The sequence below is a fragment of the Bos grunniens genome, chromosome 19 (assembly GCF_055505025.1).
Source record: "Bos grunniens cultivar Pamir isolate PY7600 chromosome 19, Bosgru_T2T1.0, whole genome shotgun sequence".
NCBI classification, from domain to species: Eukaryota; Metazoa; Chordata; class Mammalia; order Artiodactyla; family Bovidae; genus Bos; species Bos grunniens.
Window position 1 is genome coordinate 33,089,224 of NC_141183.1, and position 22,576 is coordinate 33,111,799.

General features: G+C 46.1%; 1 protein-coding gene across 6 annotated transcripts in view; it reads right to left on the reverse strand.

Moving 5' to 3' along the window:
- Nucleotides 1-2,470: 2,470 nt before the first annotated feature.
- Nucleotides 2,471-22,576, reverse strand: part of SHISA6 (shisa family member 6) — a 262,969-nt gene continuing 242,863 nt past the window's right edge. For 2 of the 6 annotated variants that reach the window (XM_086358827.1, XM_086358829.1), the window contains 3 exons: nt 14,908-14,964; nt 10,465-10,617; nt 2,471-8,637 (listed from right to left, as the gene is read on the reverse strand). In XM_086358827.1, the coding sequence (XP_086214953.1) occupies nt 8,087-8,637; nt 10,465-10,617; nt 14,908-14,964 (761 nt within the window). In that variant the 3' untranslated portion in view covers nt 2,471-8,086. Of the gene's footprint in view, nt 8,638-10,464; nt 10,618-14,907; nt 14,965-22,576 lie in introns of those variants that run through there. The other 4 variants (XM_086358831.1, XM_086358830.1, XR_015147875.1 and 1 more) reach the window with 3 other exon arrangements.

A 22,576-nucleotide genomic window follows, 5' to 3' on the forward strand; every position in this document is an offset into this window, starting at 1 on the left:
AGTTTTCTCTGGCCTGGCTTATTAATGATGGTGTATTAAGACCTCATTTTTATCTCATTTTTATAGATCTCACCAGTTTGGGATTAGTGACAGTGGTGATAGAGGCCAAACTGAGGTTTATCTATGAGAATCAAAGAGGAGAATTTGAACAAATTGTTCATGTTAATGATATTTAAAAGTGGTTATTTATAGAGAACAGGCTATGGTTGCCAAGCGGGAGGAGAAGTAGGGAAGGGAAGGAAAGGAAGTTTGAGATTAACAAATGCAAACTATTTTATATAAGGTGAATAAATAATAAGATCCTACTTTATCATACAGGGAACTATTGGGTTGGCTAAAAAGTCTGGATTTTTTCCTTAATCTCTTACATATATATTCTATATACTGTGATAAAATCATAATGGAAAGAATATGAAAAAGAATGTGTGTATAAATATGTATAACTGAATCAGTTTGCTGTACAGCAGAAATTAACACAACATTGTAAATCAACTGTAATAAAATAAAATTTTTTGAAAAGTGGATGTTTAACCAGTTTAAGAGAAGAATCCTTCAAACACCATTATGTTAAGAACTCTCTGACTCAAATGTTTTGACTGTTTTTATATGAATTGCACATTATTCTTACCTATTCAGTAGGGAAGGTCTCCAGTGATTTTCTCTGAGGGAACATGTTGGTAGTCTAACTTAACCCTTCTGTGTATGTGAGGTAGTAGTACAGTGTTAGTTGCTCAGCCATATCTGACTCTTTGCGACCCCATGGACTGTTGCCTGCCAGGCTCCTCTGCCCATGGGATTCTTCAGGCAAGAATCCTGGAGTGGGTATCCATTCCTTTCTCCAGGGGATCTTCCCAACCCAGGGATCGAACCCAGGTCTCCTGCATTGCAGGCAGATTCTTTACCATCTGAGCCACCAGGAAACCCCATGTATGTGTAAACATTGTAATTAAATTTCACGTCTCTAAAAAATTTTTTTTCACCATCTCATAATTTTTTTTTCCCTTGGGTTTCCTTCCAGTAATGAACATAGAGTAATGAAGCTTTGCTAAACTTATAATGTGCGTGTGCTTGCTATGAGTCATCATGATTTAGAGACACCAGGACTTCAGACATAATCCCCTGTAATAATGATTGCATAGTGAGCAAAACAGGCTTTAGAATATGTGTGGTTATGTGTTACTATGTATTAGAATAGTAAACAGATTTGTAACTTTGTCCTAGGTAAAGAATGCCATTGGTGGGAGATAATAAAGGGGCTTTTGTGCTTTTTTTAAAGAGGACCATTTTTAAAAACTTTGTTGAATTTGTTGCAGTATTGCTTCCATTTTCTGTTTTGTTTTTTGACTGCAAGGCACATGGGGTTTAACCTCCCTGACCAGGAATCGAACCTGTACCCTCTGCGTTGGAAGGCAAAGTCTTAACCACTGGGCTTCCAGGGAAGTCCCAATAAAGAGATTTAAGGAGAAGGGTTTTGATTACAAAGGAATCAGGCAGTTGGTAAGTGAGTATGACTGACTGTGAATTCTAGGAAATACGGAGGTGCTGAAGTTGGCAATAAGTCATGTCCTGTTTGGCAATATTTTGTTTGCTGCAGCAGAGCCCACCAGTAACTAGGTTATGGAGAAAATTCAGAAACACAGAAGAACAGATGACCTTAGCAGCAAAAGCGAATATGGGCCAAAGAAAATAAAAATAGAAAATGAGTCCAGAGAAAGAGGTCTTGAGCAAGACTCCAAATCTAGATCAGTTTCACTGTACAACCTGATTCTCTGGTTAAAATGGCATGGATGTTTAGCCACCTTTACTCTGGTCACTTATGGCAACTACAAGCACTAACTCTAAAACTATGGATTCCACCCTAATAACGATTGTCATAGTGAGCAAAAGAGGCTTTAGAATATGTGTGGTTATGTGTTGTTATGTATGAGAATAGTAAACAGATTTGTATTCAACTAAAAAGCAAACTAAGAATAATAAGGCTAGAGTAGATGAATATGGATACAAAGTTGTGGGATCTTAGTTTCCCAACCAGGGATCCAGCCTTTGTTCCCTGCAGTGGAAGTGCAGAGTCTTAACCACTGGACCATGAGGGACATCCATACAAGACTGTAACTTCTGATTCTGTTTTGAGTTGGTGCACCTTATCCACTGGCATTTATCCTAAGCCTGCCTTCCCACGTTTCTTTTGTTCACCATTTTGAAAGCATTATTAAAGTCTAATTTGCACATCATACAATTCACCCATTGTTTTATACAATTTGATGACTTTTAGTGCATTTATACAGTTGTGAGCATCACCATAATCAGGTTTTACAGTGCTTCCATCGCCCTAAAATTTCCCTCATTCCCGCGGTCAATCCTTGTTTCTTCTCCCGTCAACGATCGTCTACATCCTTTTGTGATTTTTTTTAATTACCTTTGGCTCTGTGTTTGAAGGAGCAAACTATTTGGCTATTTTAAGAGACATAGATTATGTTGAAACGGCTTTATTGTTTTTTTTAATCCATAAATATCTGTTACTGACAAAAGTGGAAAAATCCTTAAGACTAAATCTTACTAAAGTGATACCTGTTTACAGTACATATAGAATGTGCTTTGACGGGTAAGTAGAACGATGAGATTTGTACAGAAGCGGCAGTTACAGGAGCACTGCTCACCATGAAGCTTACTTATGAGGATGAAGAAACGGGCAAAGGTACAGATAGAAAGGTACTTTTTGTCAGTACTACCATATGTAATAAACATGGAATCCATAAATTGGGCTAATGCATAAAAATGTTCATTAATCTCCCCTTAGGAAATTGTGTCCCAAACTAAAAATATTACAGTAAGAATTGCTTTTTTTTTTTTTTAATTAGAGAATTTTAAGAATTCTTTACTACAAAATGTCTAGTTGAGTTATAGAACTAGAGGAATATTTGCCACTACAAAGCAAATGACTGAGTCCTCCCAGGGAGTGGCATTCAAAGGTCATGGCAGGAGTGGGCAGCAGAGAGGAGCAGGGGTATTCCTCTCCCCCAGGAGGGAGGGCGTTAAGGAAACGCAGGATGTCCTTTCTCTGACTGATGGATGGTGGATGTGTTTGCTGATTTACAAGATGGGTTCGGTGGTACTGACTTGTACTCTCAATTCTGGCTTCTTCTCAGGCTTTCACCGGGAGGATGGTAGTGTCACGAGAGGAGGGGCTAGAGAGGTACTAGGATGGGGTAGGTGCCCACCTCTTAGCAGCCCAGGGTGGTGCCTCCCCCTCCTCCAGGTGGTGCAGAGCACCGTGTCGGGACTCAGTCTTCAGGACACAGGTTCTGGTGGGAGACATGACACCCCTCGCTGCAGAGTCCCTGCAGTGCATTCTGTCCCCGCCGTGGCTTGGAATGCATCACCGAGCTGATAGCAGATACAGACTTTGTGCCATCGTGGGCCCACCTCTGGATCTGTCTCCTCTAGCCCATGCCATCTCGGAAATCAGAACAGCCTCCCTCCAGCTCTAAGGACCACATCAAGATGAGCACTTCAGAATTCCCCAGTGACTCAGACACCTGGGGTGATACGGATGTGTCTATATGGGGTGGGGGTGGATTCCAGGACACACAGTTGGTAGCCCACTGAACGGGTGGGGCCCTCCGTCTTCAGATGGGAGAGTGTCCTGGGGCAGCCGTGACCACGGGGCCCACCCCGGGCTCTGGGAAGGAGTGCGGAGACTGCCCAGGGCACCTGACCATGTTGCCGTGGGCACGTGGAATGGGGTGTGTGTAGCCCAGCTGTGAGGGAAGGGATGCTGAGAAGAGGGGGTACTAATGGGGAATGGGAGCCCTACATGTACGAGTGGGATAGAACTTCAGAGCTCATCTGGTCCAAGCCCCTGCTTTACACATGGGAAAAGGAGGCGCTGAGGGAGAATGCAGCTGGTCCTCGGTCACGTGGCAAGACGGAGACAAAGCCAGCACAGAAGCCGACTCTCCAAGAGCCTCAGCCCCATGGTTTTTTCCTCCTGTAGTATGCTGCCTTCAGAAATCAAATTCAGAGTGCAGGAAGACACAGCTCTCATATCAAATCTGTCACTAAAATGCTGCATTTATATATAAAAAAATACATAGGAACCCTGAAAGATACATCACTGAAGCACAATGACCTTCCTAGAAAATACTCCAGAGCCAAGTTTCCCAGGTTTGGGGAGAAGGGTGGAGGATAGTGTGTGGGGAATACAGCAGGTGTTTCCTAGGATCTTGTTCACCAGCTGTACCTGAAGGTCAGGTTCACAGTTGCCTCTGACTGGAATCTGAGGCAGAAGGCTGGGGCAGACAGAGTATCTCTGAAGAAAGTAGACTGTTTGGTGGTAGGGTTACTGGGCTTGCTGGAATGGATATTTCTCCAAGCTCAGACAGTCATGAGGCTCTCATCTTTTGGAGACAAAGGGAGGTCTATGATACACACAAGCAGGACAGGCATAACTGAGATGAAATAGTGGCCGAGAGCCCTCAAGGATATGAATCTTTGGCCAGAGCAGGAGCCTCTGGGCTAGTGGCAAGCCGGGGCAGGGGCTTCAGGGACATGCCAGCTGCAGGAACCAAAGCCAGTCTTTGCCCAGGATGCCTCTGACAGAGTAGCTTCCATCCTTTATCTCATGGGGGCAGGAGGTGAAGGATAAACCAATGAGGCCAACAGACACCTGAAGAATGTCTCATTCTGGGACTGTCTTCATTGAGAGCTCCACATTTTAGAACCAGGGGGTAGTGCAGCAGGACCAGGGAAAAGAAATTGGGGATGGAGAAGACCAGGGCCAGGGAGATGAGGGGAGGAAGGGCTGAAGGGCATGGAAGAGTGAGGTCAGTTTTGGGCTGAGAGTGGAAAGAGGGGAGGAGACATCTGAATGAAGAGAGGGATGGGAGCTTTGTAGAAGGCAAGCCCATCGCCCAAGACACTGGGGAGCCCTGTGGGTAAAAGTCCATTTAGGGGGTTAAAGGAATTCTTGGGAAAGCATTTGTGACTTACGAGCTCCCAGAGCCAGGAGTTCATTGGAGGAAGTGAGGCAGGAAAGGTGGAAGGGCATGACAGACAGTGAGAGCTCAGCTGCCATCAAAGGCCAAGCTGACCAGCACAAACCTTCAGGGCAGGAGAGAAACCATGCAGACCTCAGTGTTTCCCCAGCAGAGCAGTGGAGACTCAGAGAGCCAGACAAGCTGAGGCAAACATCGGGCTTGGGGCTACCTTTAGTGGGAGAGCAGGGCTTCCATTGTGGAGGAAGGGCCAGCCCTTCCATGTGGGTAGTGGCCACCAGCCTGGTGGTGCTGGAAGTCTGGACACCCGTGTTCCAGCCCCAGAACTCTCTCCTCTCTGCTAAAAGAACTTGTCCAGTAATGCAGCTTTGCTCTTCCTACAAACATGGATGGCACGACTGATAAACAAGATATTGCTGTGTCCTAGTTAAGACATCATTGTATGGATCCTGAAATGAGGGGACTGAATTGGAGCTTGTCTGTAGACCTCTTTCTCTTATTTTTTTCCTTCCTTCCCTCCCTCCTTCCAGACTCAAGGGTGAATCAGAAGAATCATTACAAAGAAGTAAAGGGGTCAGATAGAAATTTTTTGATCCAGCCGACAACCAGAGGTTTTAAACTGGGCAGCAGAAACGCTGGGATGAGAAATGGTTCAGAATCAACCTACCAAACAGACCCCAGACAGACACACAGGGCTAGGGAGAAGCATCATTGCTCTGAGGGCTGGAGAACTTGGTGCAGAGAGGATGCTGCAGACATGAATGAGAACCAGTTTCCGGTTCAGGTCTATGTTTGTATAGATTCACATCCACCCACGTCCTTTCCCCGCTCTGCACCAGCCTTCAAGGGGAGTGGCCAAGGACTGGATTAGAGAGCAGTGGGCAGAGGGGAGCGGCTGTGACAGACACGTGTTCCTTTCCAGGAGTAGCTGATTCCTTCCAGCCCAGCCCTCTTAGCTTCATCTTCTGGAGCAAACTCTTCATAAACCCTTAGGGACCAGCCCTTGAGATGGTTTATGTGTTTGTCAAGCACGGAAGCAGAGTGTTATCCCTGACCTCACAGCCTCACAGCCCCAGTGACACTGCTCCCTTGGGGACCTCAGGGCAGTGTCCATCACCCCCAGCCTCAGTCCCCCTCGTGATTCATGTGATGGTGAGCACTGTGGTAGGGAGGGGAGGACAAGAGCTTTGGAATTCTTGAAAAAGTAGGAGGAATCAGTCAATTGATTTCTCTGTGGATTAGATTAAAAATTCCCAGGGCTGACCCTGGGGTGTTCTCCCTGCCCCATGCCTGCTTTTTAAAGGGTCATACATGTTGTATGCGGAACTGGGGAATCTAAAAGCTAGTTTAAAGTCGTTGCTTTTGGAGTCTGACTGTGGCGGCTGTCATATTTGTAGTATTATACCTTTGCCCAATAGTCTGAAGCCAGTTCCCCCAGCTTCAGCCCAGGGAGGTATCCTGGCCCAGAGAATGGAGCCTTCTCTCCCCCCACCCCCCACCAGGCTCTGGTCTCTGGGTAGTAGATTCTACTTTGTTCACTGTCTGCTCTCCAGGTGGGTGCCACACCCTGTCCACCCCACCTACCCCCTGCTACCCCCCGTACCCTTTGGAGGCAGAGAAGAGGCTGAGATGGGCTGCGGGGGAGGGGGCAACCCCCCCAATAGAGCTGAGGGCATGGATGTGCCTGAGGCTGGACGCCCCCTGCAGGGGAGCACTGTGGAGGTACCCAGTTAGCCCCCAGACCAATAGCCTGGAGTACCATTATTTGCGTCTGCTAATTGATCTCTGTCAGGTAGATCCAAAGGAGACACTGGAGAAAGAAGCAGCAGCCAGGAGAGAGTCCTGAAGCTGCAGGAAGATGGGAGATGTGAGGCGAGGGGGACAGGGTGGCGGCAGGAGGGGAAACTGGCAGAGAGCAGGTTCTAAACAGAGACAGGGCCAAGCACAGGGGTCGGGGGTCGTGGGGTGGGGAGTCAGTGATGCAGAGAGTGGAGAGGTTGAGGTGCAGAACAACTAGAACAACCGCCTGGGGTCCTCCTTTGCCTGGGGCTGGGCTGTCCACCTAGTAGCCACCGCCTATGTCCTGCCTGGTGAGTGTGGCGGAAGCCCTGGGCTAGTGGAATGGCCAGCCTTCGAGGCCCAAGGTGTCACAGTGGCCTCCCCACAGCTGCTCTTGAGCCAGGGGGCAGAGCCTCTTGGGAGAAGAGCCAGGGAGGGGAAGGCAGGCCAGAGTGGCAGGTCACGGTTCAGACAGACCTGGAGGCCTGGAGGAAGTGTGGAGATCATTGGGTTGCTGGGGAGAGCCACCCCAAAAGCCCCTGCACCCCATCCCTACTCTGTTCTAGAATGACCAGAGGGAAGCCCCAGAGAACCCAGGGATGGCCTCTAGGGCTGGGGGCGGGGCAGGGCCTTGTGGGCAGGTCAGCCAGCCGGAAAGGGGCGGGGTTCCCAACCTTGGGGCGGCAGCTGAAGGAAGGGAACACCTGCCAGGTCCTGGGGCTTGGGGGAGGGGCACAGGGGAGTCAGCAGAGAGAAGGGCCACCCAGTGGGGATCAGAGAGTTCCAGCGGGCAGAAGAGAATCATTATTGTGCTTATGGACACAGCAGCTCCCTGGCTCTGAGAGAGCGAGCAGGCAGTTTTTAGGCACTAAGATTTCTGTGATGCGGTTTTAGGTGAATGAGAGACCGTGGAGCCTATTCCGTCAGCCCATCGGCCAAGTCAAATCCGGGCAGGCAGCTTCCGGCCAGGGTCAGGCCAGGGTCTCTTGGCGGACGGACCTGCAGCTGAGCCCCCAGGAGGAGGAGGGGGACGTGGGACTGAAAGGGACTTGGTGACAGTAGGGGAGGGGAGGGAGACCCGGGCCTCACCCCTCTCCTCCTTCCCCTCCGATTCTTCTGGAACAGTGAGGGTGACCCCTCTAGATCCCAGGTCTGCGCACGCGCTGTGGCAGGCCACCGGCCGAGTCCCAGGAGTATGGCTTTCTGGGACAGGCGGCCCACCCCCGGCCCCAACAAGAGAGGACGAGGGGAGGGGACCCGTCCAGGCCTGGAAGCTGCAGCCCAGGCCCCTGCCGACCCCGGGCCCCCGCCGGTCACACGGTCACTTCTGTCTTGCTGGCTGTGTAGCAGGTGTGGTGGCCCGGGATGTAGTGCAGCTGTTCCACGGTGTTGTGTCTGCGCGAGGCGAAGGCCTGGCGCTTGGCCGCCGTGCGGCTCTGGCCCAGGGTGGCGTACGAGTTATCCGAGGCACTGGGATGCGAGTGCATCTTGGTCATGCGGTAGCGGTCCAGCACAGGCGTGGACACGAAGACATCCGTGTGCGAGATGGCCCGCGCCAGGGACTGCTCCGGGAAGGCCGTCCGCTCCGGGGACAGCAGCGGGTCCTGGGAGTGCAGGCGCTCCGTGGAGAGCAGCTGCTCGTCCGAGAGGAGGCGGTCGTAGGGCAGGCCGAAGTCGTCAGGCAGGCCTCGCTCCAGGGAAAGGACCCGGTCCTGCGACATGGCCCGGAGGGGCCGGCGGGGTCGCTCGCGAGGCAGCGGCTTCTGTTGGGACATCTGGATGACGTTGAGGGGGAGGGTGCCGCGGGCCGCCAAGTCAGGCAGGTGCCGCCGCCTCATGTAGTACTCGTCAGCCTCCTTGTCGGCTGCAGGGGAGAGACAGGGTGAGAGCAAGAGAGAAAGCAGTGAGCCGAGGGGGACACTGCAGTGCTGCAGCCAGGAACGCGCTGGAGTGATGCAGCCCAGAGGGGTCGACGCTGTGCTTCTCCACTGCCCCTGCAAGTTAGTCTTCGGGCTGGCTTGGTTGAGTCGCTCGGTTGGGTCCAACTCTTTGCAGTCCTATGAACTAGCCCACCAGGCCCGTCTGTTCATGGGATTCTCCAGGCAAGAATACTGGAGTGGATTGCCATCTCCTTCTCCAGGAGATCTTCCTGACCCAGGGATTGAGCCAGGTCTCCTGCATTGCAGGCAGATTCTTTACTGATGGAGGGACCAGGGAAGCCCTCCGGGGTCTTGTTAAATGCAGAGTCAGATTCAGACCTGGCTCTGGGGTGGGTCTGCAAGTCAGCCTACTTCTCCAACAAGCTCCCAGGCGATGCTGATGCCCCTACTTCTTGGACCCACTCTGGGGTTAAGGGATTCCCTCAAGGTCCCCGTGGAGTTCAGGGCCAACTCCACGGCAAGCCCATGACCCTGAACTCCTGCTCCAGGACTGCTTCTGTCACACCATGGTCCCAAAAAAGAATAGCTCCCGGGATCTTGCTGAAACTCCCAGGTAGCAGCTGGCAGCTTTCTGATGAGGTTCAGAACCTCTGTCCAAGGAAACAGGGTTGAGAACCAGCCTCCTACTAGAATAAAGCAGGATGCTCCATCCAGGAAGCACTTGTGAAAATGCTTCCTGGTTACTTAGGAACATACCAACACCTTCTCTGGAGTAACAGCCTATGCCTGGGAAGCCAACACATGGCACAGGTTCAAGTCTACACATGCTTCGCCTGTACCTGCAGCACGAGCAGGCCAGGGCAACCCCATATATGCACCTTGTTCAGATGCTGCGCCTTTCCCTGGATCCTGAAGCTCACCCTTGAACTCACCCAGGATGAACCTGCCTTACCCCACAGTTGAGGAGTGAGGCTTCCTACAGACAGCCTTCCAGATCTCTGCAGAATGTGGGATTCCCCACATTTAACCATAGAAACTCACTGTGCCACTTTGGAGGTGGCCAATGTTGTCTCCTGAGCTGAACTGCTATCACAGTAGGTCACTCTGTACCTTCAAGTGCATGCTCGGCCCTGTAGCTGGGTGGTCATCAAAACAGACTCACCGGGCAGTGGGGGCAAAATGTCCAAGGGTTGGAAAGCTAGAAGAGAAGACTCCTCCTACCATATACCTTCTTGATATTGTAACGTCTGAAACATGTCAGTCTCAATCGCCTCCCCAGACTCAAATGGCAGATCTGGGATCGTGGGGCTCAACCTGGGCTCAACTCACGAAATGGGATGTGTGCACGGAGTGAGGGGTCTCAGGTTCCCAAGACAGAACTGATGGAGTTAGGGAGAGAGCTGGTTTATAGGCCCTTCCATAAGCCCAGGTCTCTGGGAAGAGCCTCAGAGAAAGCTCTGGCTTACTCCAAGACAGAGAGCAAGGGAGGCCCAGGGTTTGAAGAAGGTAGGTGCGGGGTGAGGTTGGGGGAAGGCTTTCTCTTGCAGTTAGTGTAGTTCATGAGCTAAACCACTGCCTCCCATGGGAATGTGGGTCTGAGGATCCCTTGGCCTCCACTCTACCGAGGGAGAAGATGGACTCATGCTCTAAAGAACAAAAACGAGGGGCTCGTCTGTTCTCTCCTTCCACTTTCTGTTTGTTCTTGGGACCCCACCCCATGCCCTCAGGTGCGGGGCAAGAGAGTGAGACACCAGAAGATGTCATGGAGGCCTTGGAAGCAGCCCCCAGCCCTGAGAAAATATCCCACTTACTTAGCCTCTTCAGGGATGAGTACTTGCTGGGGTGGGTCTTCACTGCAGACTCATAGGATGGGGGCAGGTGGGCCAGGTTCTGGAAGGAGCGTGAGAAGGAGAGGTCATAGGGCTCGGTGGCCGATGTCAGGATGTTGTTCATCCGAGGCTTCTCTGCAAAAGAAGAGAGGGGTCGTGGTGTTAGTGGGGATGAAGTTTTGCAGGGGCAGGCAGGAGGAATGTGTCCAGGTTTCAGCTCTTGAGCCCATCCTGCTTTCCTGGGACCCTGTGCTAGGGCACAGGCGATTCTGGTGACTTGATTTCCCTCTGCTCAGCTCCAGTTGCCAGCAAGCCGGGGGGGCAGGAACTTTTGGCTGCACTGGCCATAATGGCAGGTTACCCTTCCTTGAATGGCAGACTCTTTCCTCAAGTACATCACTGGGCTGTCAGATGAAAATGGAAGCCCAGTGGAGCTGATGAGTTGGGTCATAAAATCATTCATTTTGGTGTGAATAGTATTAGGCAAACTAGTTCTCAGGCTCAGAAAAATCTAAGTTTGAAGGAGAAAGAGGGAGAGTGACTGATCTCATCTGTGTACCCCTAGGACTGGGTCCAGGACCTAGCTCCACTGAGACTCCAACCCACGCTGTCCATGGGTCATTTCACCTCTCACCCGCCCCTTCCACCTTTAGCTCCTCCAAGCCCTGCTCCTGACAAGGCACTGTGAGCTGCAAAGCTATTTCCTCTTATTCCAGTTCCTTCCTCTGAATCTCCCTTAACCATCTCTCAACTGCTGGAGGAAAGAATGTAGGCAAAATGTCTAGCCCGTTATTCTGTTTTTCTTCCTCCATCCCTTGAGACAGAACCTTGAGATTCCAAAGTCTAAGAGAGAGAAGGGAGATTGTTCAATGCCAGACCTGCAGAAAAGAAGGAGGGGAAGACATGGGGGGAAAAGACCGAAGAGAAGTGAGATGAATGACTAACGAGGTGAATGAGCTGGTCTGGGTTCTGGGGGCCAGATTAGGAATAATACAGGAGTCAGGGGATGGGGGAGAGAAAATGCAGGTATAGGTGATGAGTGGCCATGAAGATGGGGAGCAAAAAGGAATGGAGAGCCCGGACAGGAAGACAAGCATGCCTTGGTGCTTGGATGACTTGATGTACAGCAAGAAGTCAACAGGGAGTGCTGGAGAAACAGTGGTACCGTTCCCAGAAATGAGGCAGCTGGGTGGCTCTCGAATCATTCCTTCTGGTTTGGGACTCCCAAGTAGGGGCAGACTCTAACTTTGGACAAGTGTATCAGAGGACTGTGGTTCCCCATCCCCAGCAAAGGGAATGCTATGAACCTTGAGACAAACAGAAACTCTTCTAGGCTTTGTTCAAGGACAATCTCAATACAGGAAACTCCTGGCTTCTCTATCCTTTCCTGCCCTCATGGTACCCTCAACTCTGGGGATGGAGCCAGGGAAGCCCAACCAATGATCAGGTATTCACGCCAGCTCAGTACATATGTGAGGGGGTGGGGGGATGCTCTACATCCCTGGGTGATCAGAACATGCTGTACAGAAAGAGCCTCCCTTGCATGGATGAGGCTGGTGCCAGGGAGTGGAGTGGGTAGCGAGCCAGGAGCACTGCTATCCAGAGCTGGGCAGGAGCTACCAGCCCCTTAGCTCTTGTGTCTTCACTTTGGGCCATGCTCGAGAAAAACGAACTTCCTCTGCTTGTGGGCATCTTTCTTCTACTGAGGGCATCACGCAGCTCACCCACTTCCAAATGCAACGTTGCTGGATATTCTTACCCCTCACTGTTCTCCAAAACCTGCCATGGAGCCAAGGCCAACCCTTCCTTGCTTTCTGCCTCCACCGTGATTGATTGCTTCTGCCCCCTCGCTCACGCTGTCTCTCCTCTCACAATTGTTTCCTTACTCTTCCTCTATCCAAATTCTCCCCTCCCTTAAGACTCTTTGCTGTGACAATATGACATCTTTTCAGCCCAGAGTGGTATCTGGTCTTCAAGCCCCTGTTGCTCTTCTGGTCAGTTCCACCCAGTTTAGTGTCTGTGTGGTCTCTCATCATCTGACTCTAGCTGGTCTTGTTGATCTCCAAAGATTGCCATCTCCTTGACAGCAGAAGTTTTGCTTTCCAGTTTTCCTGATGCCTTCACAGTGCTTGGCCCAAAATAAGAATTCAGTTAATGCCCGTTGGCTAATCAAGTAGACACAGGCCGCCTCCTCTCTTGAGAGTTGCTCTGCCAGCTCCTGGGAAAAGTGAAACATCCAAGGAAGGAATGAAGGGAAAACCCTGCTTCCACTGAGCTGCGAGTTGTTCAAGTACAGGTACTGGGTCTCATCTATCCTCAAGCTTCTCACATCAGGTGCCAAAAGAAGACAGGAAGAGGAAGAGGAAAGGAAGGTTCCTCCTTAAGTCCATTCTCTTCATCTGCATCTCCATTCCTTCCCTGAAAATAGGTTCATCAATACTGTTTTTCTATATTCTGTATGTATGTGTTAGTATCAAGAGGGAGATATATATAATTAAGGCATATATATATATAAAAAACTATGTCTGATTCTCGTTGTATGGCAGAAACCAACACAACACTATAAAGATTATCCTCCAATTAAAAAGCAATAAATCAATAAATAAAATTTCACATGGATCACAGCTTTGAGTAACTCAATGAAACCATGAGCCCTGCCATGCAGGGCCACTCAGGACAGATGGGTTATGGTGGAGAGTTCTGACTGACAGACTGTGGTTCACTGGAGGAAGGGAATGGCAAACCACTTCAGCAGTCACTCTGTCCTTGAGAACCCCATGAACAGTATGAAAAGGCAAAAGTAAATTAAATAAAGGCAAAAAACCCCAAAAAGATTGGGTCCTCCATTTGTATTCAGGAGGCTGTGCTTGTGTAGGCTTCTTCTGGGGAATATCAACTCAGAGTTAGTCTTTCAGAATGATACTGAGCAAGCAGACATCCTCGCTTGCCTTTTCTGGATCCTCTTCCTGCTGCTGCTTCATCACCACGGGTGTCCCCCAGGCTTTCTGCTTCTGCCTTCTGCTTTTCTCTTTCAGCCTTCTCGCACAGATTGCCCCTACTCCCAAGACTTCTGTTGCTGCTTCCAAAGCATAACTTACATCTTCGGCTGTTATCTCCCTCCAGACTTCATGTCTGTATTTCTAACTGCCTTATTGAATGATTTTCCTTGCAGATCCTATAGTCATATCCAGCTCTCGATGTCCGGATCCAAACTCACCATCCACAGCTCCATCCTACCAGCAACACTGGCTGCTTTCCTGATTTCTTAGATTGCTTTCATAAGACCTTTCATCCTCTCATTGATCGTGACTCTCCATTTCACTCATAATTGACTCTTATCAGCCATATTCAGTTAGTAACTAAGACTTCCCAATTCTTTCTCCCAAATACTTCTTAGCTGAACCCTTCTTCCTATTCCTACTGTCAACATCACTGGTGGTACCAGCTTCTTTTAGCTGATCAGTGTGATCAGTCTGACTTCCCCCAGTTCTACTTTTTCCTAGACCCTGCAACTTGAAACACCTTATTAAACTGTTGCTTTCATCACATATTTTCATTAGGAGCCTAGCACTGGAGGGGGACCTCAAGATAGTTCACTTTTGTTCTCCAAATTCTGCTGCAGAAACAGAGCATAGTCCAACATGAGAGGTGTAGATCTCTCTGCCAGGTGAGCTGCAGAATTTATCTTTGTTTTGAGTTTCTCTCTCACTAAAATTTAGTGATGTTTTCATTTTTTAGCAGCAAAGACAGAAGAATGACTGATAGCTCATAATTTACATGGCTGTCTTGTGTTCTATCAAGTTTTAAGCATGCACCGAAAATAGTTTTTCACTGCAGTTCCAAATGATAAGTTGTGATCTGACGGGAGGATGTTAACACGTAAGAGGGAAACATGGTTTTGTAACTCTTTGGCACTTTGCTGACACACACAGGCTCTGCAGCTTTCAGGTTCTTCCTCTGTTGGGAGCTAAAGCTCAAGTCATCCAGTTTGGTTTTGAGTTTTATCCAATCTTAATTAGTTTAGGGGAGAATCGATAGAGTTTTCCACATCTCATGTCATTCCTAAATGGCACCACAAGTAGCCCTGGGCAAAGAAGAGTGTTCACTCCTTGCTGTGGACACATGAAATTTATGGCTGCAAGAAGTGATCAAGATTGTAAATGAAATGGATTAAGAAAGGGGCTTTCTCTTCCCCTTTCATGGCAGAAGATCACTTTGATATCAGAGACAGACATTAGGGGGGCAATGATCTAAAAGTGAGAGTGAGTCACTGTGGCCCTAGAAGAGGGCGGATACCCGGCTCCTTACACCACCCTAGCTTCAGTGAGCCAGTGACCATGCTTGATGCCGTAATCGGCAGCAGTAGCTAGGATGGAGCCACTTGGGATGAGGATGGAATGCAGAACGCTCTCAATCATCTCTCACCATGTGTAGGGGTCTGGGTAGCGCTGCTTAAAATCGGATGGTTATACTGATGATCACCTGAAAATCACAGAAAAAAATTTTTTAAAGAAGAGTTCAGGAATTGCGTAGTCTCTTCAACACAGCAGCACCTCTGTTGACCTCTGCTATGCTTCTCTGAGTCAAAGGAAGCACTTCCAAGAAACTCAGGCCTTTGCATACCCTAGAAACAAGGCAGGGTCCTTCCTCTGATGCTTCTGTTTCTCTTTTTCTGCATTAGGGCTTCCTCTGTCATCACGGCAACCCACCTACACCTGTAGATCTGGCTGACCAGCATCAGAAGCTTTGTTGGGGTGGAGGAGGAGAAGAATGGAGACTAGGGGACATTTGGCAAATATGCATACATGGGATAGAGAACTGAGCAGAGGAAGTAGATCTTTTTGGGGGGAGGAGGGTGTTCAGGCATGGTTGGCCAGGAAAGGGATGCCCTAATGTAAGGTGCTTGCATCTTATAGAGCTTTAATTTGTCCCGGGTCTTTATACACAAGTATCTGGGTGTGTCCTGAGAGGTAGTAAGCTGACATGAACTATCTACCGCCTGGGATCCAGAGTCCTGGATCCTGGTCGCTGTCCTGCCTATAAGTGACACAGCCCGCTATTTCAAAAGCATTGGTTTTAATTAATGCAAAAGTCCACATTGATTGAACAAGCCACACAATGAATAGAGTCATAGTTGCTAAAGTCAGGAGTTCAGGGCTTCTAAAACTGAATGAAGATTTGGCTTACCACCAAAGCACAGTTCAATATAGTATTATTGCTTCAGTTCAACATTGTATGTTTGCTTTTTGTTGGTATGTGCATCTTATTTCAACCAAAGCAAAGGAAGGAGGAGGCATGAGGGCTTAGCTTGAGTTTATCTAAACCATGGGTCACAGCCCTGCCACCCTCTTAGGTCTAGATTTGCTTCCATTTCCTGGATGAAATCATCTTTCCTATCTTTGGTATTATACCCTCTTGTTACTCATCCTTAAGCTCTTTCACTAGATCCCCTTTTCTCTTTAATTCTCTAAATACTAGCATGTCATGAGGCTCGGGGTCTATCTTCTTACCCAAGTTGAGAGGTTTCAAGTCTACACCTCTGACCTGAGATCTATCTGGTCTGTGGGGTTAGATTTTAAGCTGCTTATGTCTGTCACCATGAAATTCCTGCTCTTAACCCAAACCATTGCATCCTAAAGGGAGCTCATCATGTTATTCTCTGCTGCTCAAGCCCTGTCCATGGTACTAATGTTCCATGGGATTGGAAAGCTAAAGTGAAACTTCAGTTCTCATTCACCATTTCCCTCCCTTCATCTTCCATATCCATCCAGTGAATGCCCAAATTCTCCTCATATGGCAACCTCCTAAATCCAGGCCCACAGTATATCTTTTTTCCAGATTTCTCTTAGTTCTAGTCTCTAGCTATTTCCAAGACAAACCGTCTTATGTACTACCACCAGACAAAATTTCCCATACCAATGGAATTATTTATATCATTCCTTTGGTTCAGAGCAAGGTCTTTAAGGACTCTATCCAGTGGAATATAGTTTGGGGCAGGAAGCCACCATTTCTCACACAAAGACCCTCTACCTTCTCAAAGCAGAATATTAAGTTATTTCCAAGGAAAAACTATTTGACAGACACTGAACCAGTTCTACCCTGGATCTGGATTTTAACCAAGAAGAGAGAATCCAGGAGGAGAGATAAAGGGTAGTTTGTTCTGCTTGTCCTCTGGAGGCGAGGAGAAAACCAACTTCACTGTTTTTTGTTGTTATTGTCATTTATTTATTTGTTTTTAAACAATATGGCAGCAGCAAATAAAGCAGTTGCAAGTAATGAGAGAACTCAGATTAAACAGTGGAGAGTGGCAGAGAGAAATACTTCTTTTTTTCTCACTTTTTAAAAAAGTTTTGGCTGCATTGAACAGCATGTGGGATCTTAGTTCCCTGACTAGGGATTGAACCTGCACCCCCTGCATTGGAAGCATGGAATCCTAACCACTGGATCACCAGGGAAGTCCCAGAGAGAAGCACTTCTAATCTTCCATTTAAGAATCCAGGTGTTTCTAGGAAAGGGAGATGATTCAGGTTCATTTAATAATTCCTGGTACCCAGCTATGCCCCAGGCTATGTGCTAAACACTTTCATATACCTTTAAAAACTAATCTTTGCAATGATTTTCATTGCAATATATCAATATTGATATATTATTGACTTGCTGATTTCCAGACACTGTGAAAAACCCCTCAAATATCTTATTTGAAGTAATTATCTTTTTTTTTTTTTTTTTACACATGAGTTTACAAACAGGATAAATGTCTTGAATTTAGATAGTTTGTTTACAAGGGCAGGGCTTTTCCTTTTGTTTGAATCTCACTTCAGGTATTTTGCTAACATTTGATTTTTTTTCACATACTGAAATTAAGCAAAAGCATCTACAGAGGTAGAAAATTAAACCATCGTAAAATAGTCATGATATTTTGTTATCTTTTCTTTTGTTTCCCTCCCCCAATACATTACTAATGTATTACTACATTACTATTACTATTACATACACACATATACACACCCAAACTTAAATCGCAATGAATAGCAATTTGCATTTTTCATTTGCACAAGTGAGAATCAGATTATGGTGCTTAAAATAGAGAAAAATATGGTGATTTGATCATTACAGTTTCATTGAATAACAAATGCATAAGGTTATTATTCCCTGTACCATTTTTACAGTAACAAAAGAAACAACCCTTAATGTTCATACATACATGTACATATACATATATACACACAAAAATAAATATGTGTAGTTTCCACATATGTAAGTATTTTCTATTTTTAATCAGTTTCTTTTATACTCAATGGACAACATATCTTGAATATATTTTCATGTTTTCAAATAGTCTGAAATATTTTATATAGTTTCACAATAGCCCTTTCTATAGAATAACCTATAGTGTATTTCTACATATGACTTAAACATAATGTTTATATACATATATATATACATAAACATTCCCTTATTAATGTGTATTTAGATTATTTAAAGTTCAATAAATTTACACCAAACAACCTTGAACACAACTCTTTGTCCATGTCTTACTTCTTTAGGCAAATAATTAAAAATGGCATTTCTTGGTCAACACAATGACAGTTGCCTTGTGATGTGATGAAGTGGGTTAGTGGACTGCTTCCTATTGAACTATTCGTCTATTCCTAGGAAATACATTATTTCATTTTTGTGCCTCATTCTTTCCTTACAACATTGGATCCCATCTTATTTAATTCCTATGTATTCATAAAGAAAATTTGCACTTTTGTGCGAACATGGCAGGGCTTTTTGTATCAAGATAATGATTCTGTAAAATCAAGTGCACTTGTTCATCTTTCTGTATGCCTTGGAACTATTAATAGAGCATATGAAAGATGTGTTCTTTGAAAGTTTGAAAGACTGCAATAAGAAAAATGCCTGCTATCTTTTGGGGAGTCTGGTTTGCACAGTGGTAGGGAATTGGCTTGTCATTTTACTGACTTCACAACAACAACTTTGAGAGATAGACGTTGTTATCATCACAGATTTAGTGTTAAGGAAACTGAGGTTTGGAGAGGCTGAATAATTTGCCAAACAGGTGAAACTGGGATTCAAGTCCAGGCAGGCTGGTACTAGAGCCCACATCCTTATGTACTCTGCCTCTCAGGCTTGGCAACATTTTCCTTACATATTGATTCCTTCACATTTTCTAATTCTAATTTCAGTTTGTAATTTCCATTTTTTATAAGTCCATTGAACATTTGAAACTTTATTAGCTTAAAAGTGTAACATACTCTCAGAAAATCTCCATACAGGAAACTATATTTCTTTTCTTAGTCTCAACATCCTGTCTTAATATTTTTCGGATCATCAACGTATTCCCATCATTCTTCTTTTTCAAATAACTACTTCTTTACATATCAGAGCTTTTTATCCCTTCATATCTTTATTTTATGCTTTTGGATCTGTTCATTTCTGCCTCCTAATTTTCTTTGGTTTGGTTCGTTATTCTTTTCTAATTTTCGAGCTTGAATCTTTTGTCTGTTTATTTTTACTCTTTTCTATCAACAATATCGGGTCTCTAGCTCTGAATTTGTCTCTGACACAATCCCCTGAGTGCTGATATGCAATGTTCTTCTTGCTGTTAAGCCCTAAATGATCTGTAATTACAGCTTTGATTTTTCTCTCTGACCCAAGATTTCTGTAGCAGAGTTGTTAAATTTCAAAGTGTTTGGGTTTGTCGGTTTGAACTTTTGCCGTTAATTTTCTGTTTTATTGTATTGCGGCCAGAGAATGGAGCCTGTACAATTTCTGCCTTGGAGACTTCACTTAGGTTTCCTTTGTGGGCTAATATATGATCAATTTTTGTGAATGTTTCCTGAATTCTTTAAGAAAAGGTATTATTTTCTTCTCATAGAGTATAAAATTGACATATATCTATTAAATCAGACATATGAAATATATTATTCAGCTCCTCTCTACCCTAACTCATTCTTTGCCTACTTAGTCTGTCAAAGACTGAGGGTGGTGTCTCCACTCTCCCACTATTGTTGGAAGTGAAAGTGAAAGTCGCTCAGTCGTGTCCGACTCTTTGTGACCCCATGGACTATACAGTCCATGAAATTCTCCAGGCCAGAATACTGAGGTCGGCAGCCTTTCCCTTCTCCAGGGGATCTTCCCAACCCAGGGATCGAACCCAGGTCTCCTGCATTACAGGAGGATTCTTTACCAGCTGAGCCACAAGGGAAGCCCAAGAATACTGGAGTGGGCAGCCTATCCCTTCTCCAGCGGATCTTCCCAACCCAGAAATTGAACTGGGGTCTCCTGCGCTGCAGGCAGATTCTATACCAACTGAGCTACCAGGGAAGCCCCCACTATCGTTGAGTTCCTGTCATTTTCTGTCTGCATCTGTTATAATCCTGGTTTTACATATTTCACAGGTATCTTGTTCAGCACAAAAAAACCTCATGGTGCTTATGTCTTCTTTGTGGCTTGTACCCTTTATCAACATTAAAGAACCCTTTCTGTCCTATTTAATGCCTTTTTTTTTTTTTTGCCTGTACGTCTGCTTGATCTGATATTTATATTGCCAACCCAGCTTTCTCTTTGTTTGCATTTGCCTGATAAACTTTGCCCATCCTTTTGTATCTAACCTTTCTGTGTCATGTTATTTTATCCTTGTCTCTTGACAAGAGCATAATTTTAAGAAAATTTACCTATGTGCTTTGGTGTGTTCTGGGTTGCCTTGATGGTGAAACGTGAGTCCTCCTGGCTCAGAAAAATTGTCCTTCCTTCTACTGTCATATCCTCATCTCCCTATTATACATGCATGTGTATGATATGACTGCCCTCCACATGGCTCAAACTCTAGGTCATGGTTAATTTGGCTAGGTATGAATACTTGACTCACTTGGGCCCATTGGAGCTCCTTCTCCAGAAATCAGGAACCATTAAAAAAGAGAGATGTGGTCTCTCTGCATGGCTGGACACATGACTTTTAAGCTAGGTAGCTATGGCCAGTCTTGTCGATTTGGAAGAGAGAAAGTCAGTCTTCAGAGACGGTGCTGCATCATATTTTATAAAAAAATAAAAATGGTGACATTATATTTCTCGTCCCACACACTCTCCTGAAACCTTCCCGTTCCCCCACTGGATAGAATATATTCTTTTTCTTGAAACTGGAGGGCGCTCCTGACTTCCTCAATGAGCATGGTGCAGCAGAAATAACACCGCATGCCTCCCAGAGCTAGGCTGCAGAAGATGATAAGGCTTCACCTCGCTCACTCTTTCAATACTCGCACTTCAATCCCAGCCACCATATTGTGAAGAAGTCCAGACCATGTGCAAAATCTGACTTCAGAGGCTGGCCTAAGGTTTCCATCAATAACCAGCATCAACTTCCAGATGCGTGAGTGAGGAAGACTTCAGATGATTCCAGCCCTCAGCCTCATAGGTGTCCAGGTTAACAGAAGTGGGTCAGAGACGAACTATACCCAGTGAAGTGAAGTGAAGTGAAGTTGCTCAGTCGTGTCTGATTCTTTGCAACCCCATGGACTGTAGCCTACAACACTCCTCCGTCCATGGGATTTTCCAGGCAAGAGTACTGGAGTCGGTTGCCATTTCCTTCTCCAGAGGATATTCCCAACCCAGGGATCGAACCTGGGTCTCCCACATTGTAGGCAGATGCTTTACCATCTGAGCCACCTAAATCCCCCATACCCACTGAGCCCTGCCCAAATTGGAGATTTATAAGCAAAATAAATGTTGCCTTTACTGTACTGTTTTCTAAAATTAAAATTTTAAGGGACTTCTCTGGTGGCCCAGTGGCTAAGACTCTGAGCTCCCAGTGCAGGGGGTCTGGGTTTGATGCCTGGTCAGGGAACTAGATCCCACACGCCACAACTAAGAGTTCACATGCCATGAAATAAAACCCAATGCTGCCAGATAAATAAATAAAAAATCTAAAACTTACAATCATTGTTGATTCACAAACAATACAGATGTTTTGTATATTGTTTAGCCAGTTTCCCCAGTAGTAACATTTTGCAAAAATATAGTACTCTATCAGAATATTGACATGGATACAGTCAAGATATGGAAGGTTTCCATCACTAGGTAAATTCCTCATGTTGCCACATCCACTTCCTTCCTGCATCCACCCCCGCACTAGCCCCTGGCAACCACTGAAGTGAAATTGAAGTCGCTCAGTCATATATGACTCTTTGTGACCCTCATGGACCGTAGCCTACCAGGCTCCTCTATCCTTGGGGATTCTCCAGGCAAGAATACTGGAGTGGGTTGCCATGCCCTTCTCCAGGGGTTCTTCCCAACTCAGATATCAAACCCAGGTTTCCCACATTGCAGGCAGACTCTTTATTCTCTGAGGCACCAGGGAAGTTTGGCAACCATTAACCTATCCATCATTTCTAATTTTGTCATTTCAAGACTGCTATGAATGGATTCATACAGTATGTAGTCTTTGAGACTGGATTTTTTTTTTTGTCAAGCATAATTCTCTGGAGGCACATTCAGGAATGCATCAATACTTCATTCCTTTTTATTTCTCAGTAGTAAATATTCCATGGTGTAGATGTACCACAGTACCAACTGTTCAACTGTTGAAGGACATCTGGATTCTTTTCAGCTTTCTGAGATTATGAATAGAGCTGCTGTAAACATTCACGTGAAGGTCTTTGTGTCTAGGTCTTCTCTTATCTGGGATAAATGCTTAGGAGTGCAGTTGTTAATTGTTTAGTAACTGCATGGCTTGTTTGTTTTTAAGAATCTACCAAACTGTTTTCCAGAATGGCTGTACCATTTTACATTCCACCAGCAGTGAGTGAGTGCTCCAGTTCCTCCACATCCTTGCCAGCATTTGGTGTTGTCACTGTTTTCTATTTTAGCCATTCTTAACCATGATAGTTATGGAGTGATATCTCATTGTGGCTTTAATTTGCATTTCTCTAATGACTAATGATGTTAAACATCTTTTCATGTGCTTATTTTTCATTTGTTTATCTTCTTCAATGAAACGTCTCTTGATTACTTTTGCTTACTTTCTAATCAGATTGTTTACATTTTTCCTGTTAAATTTTGAGAATTCTTTTTATATGGCAGATGATAGTTA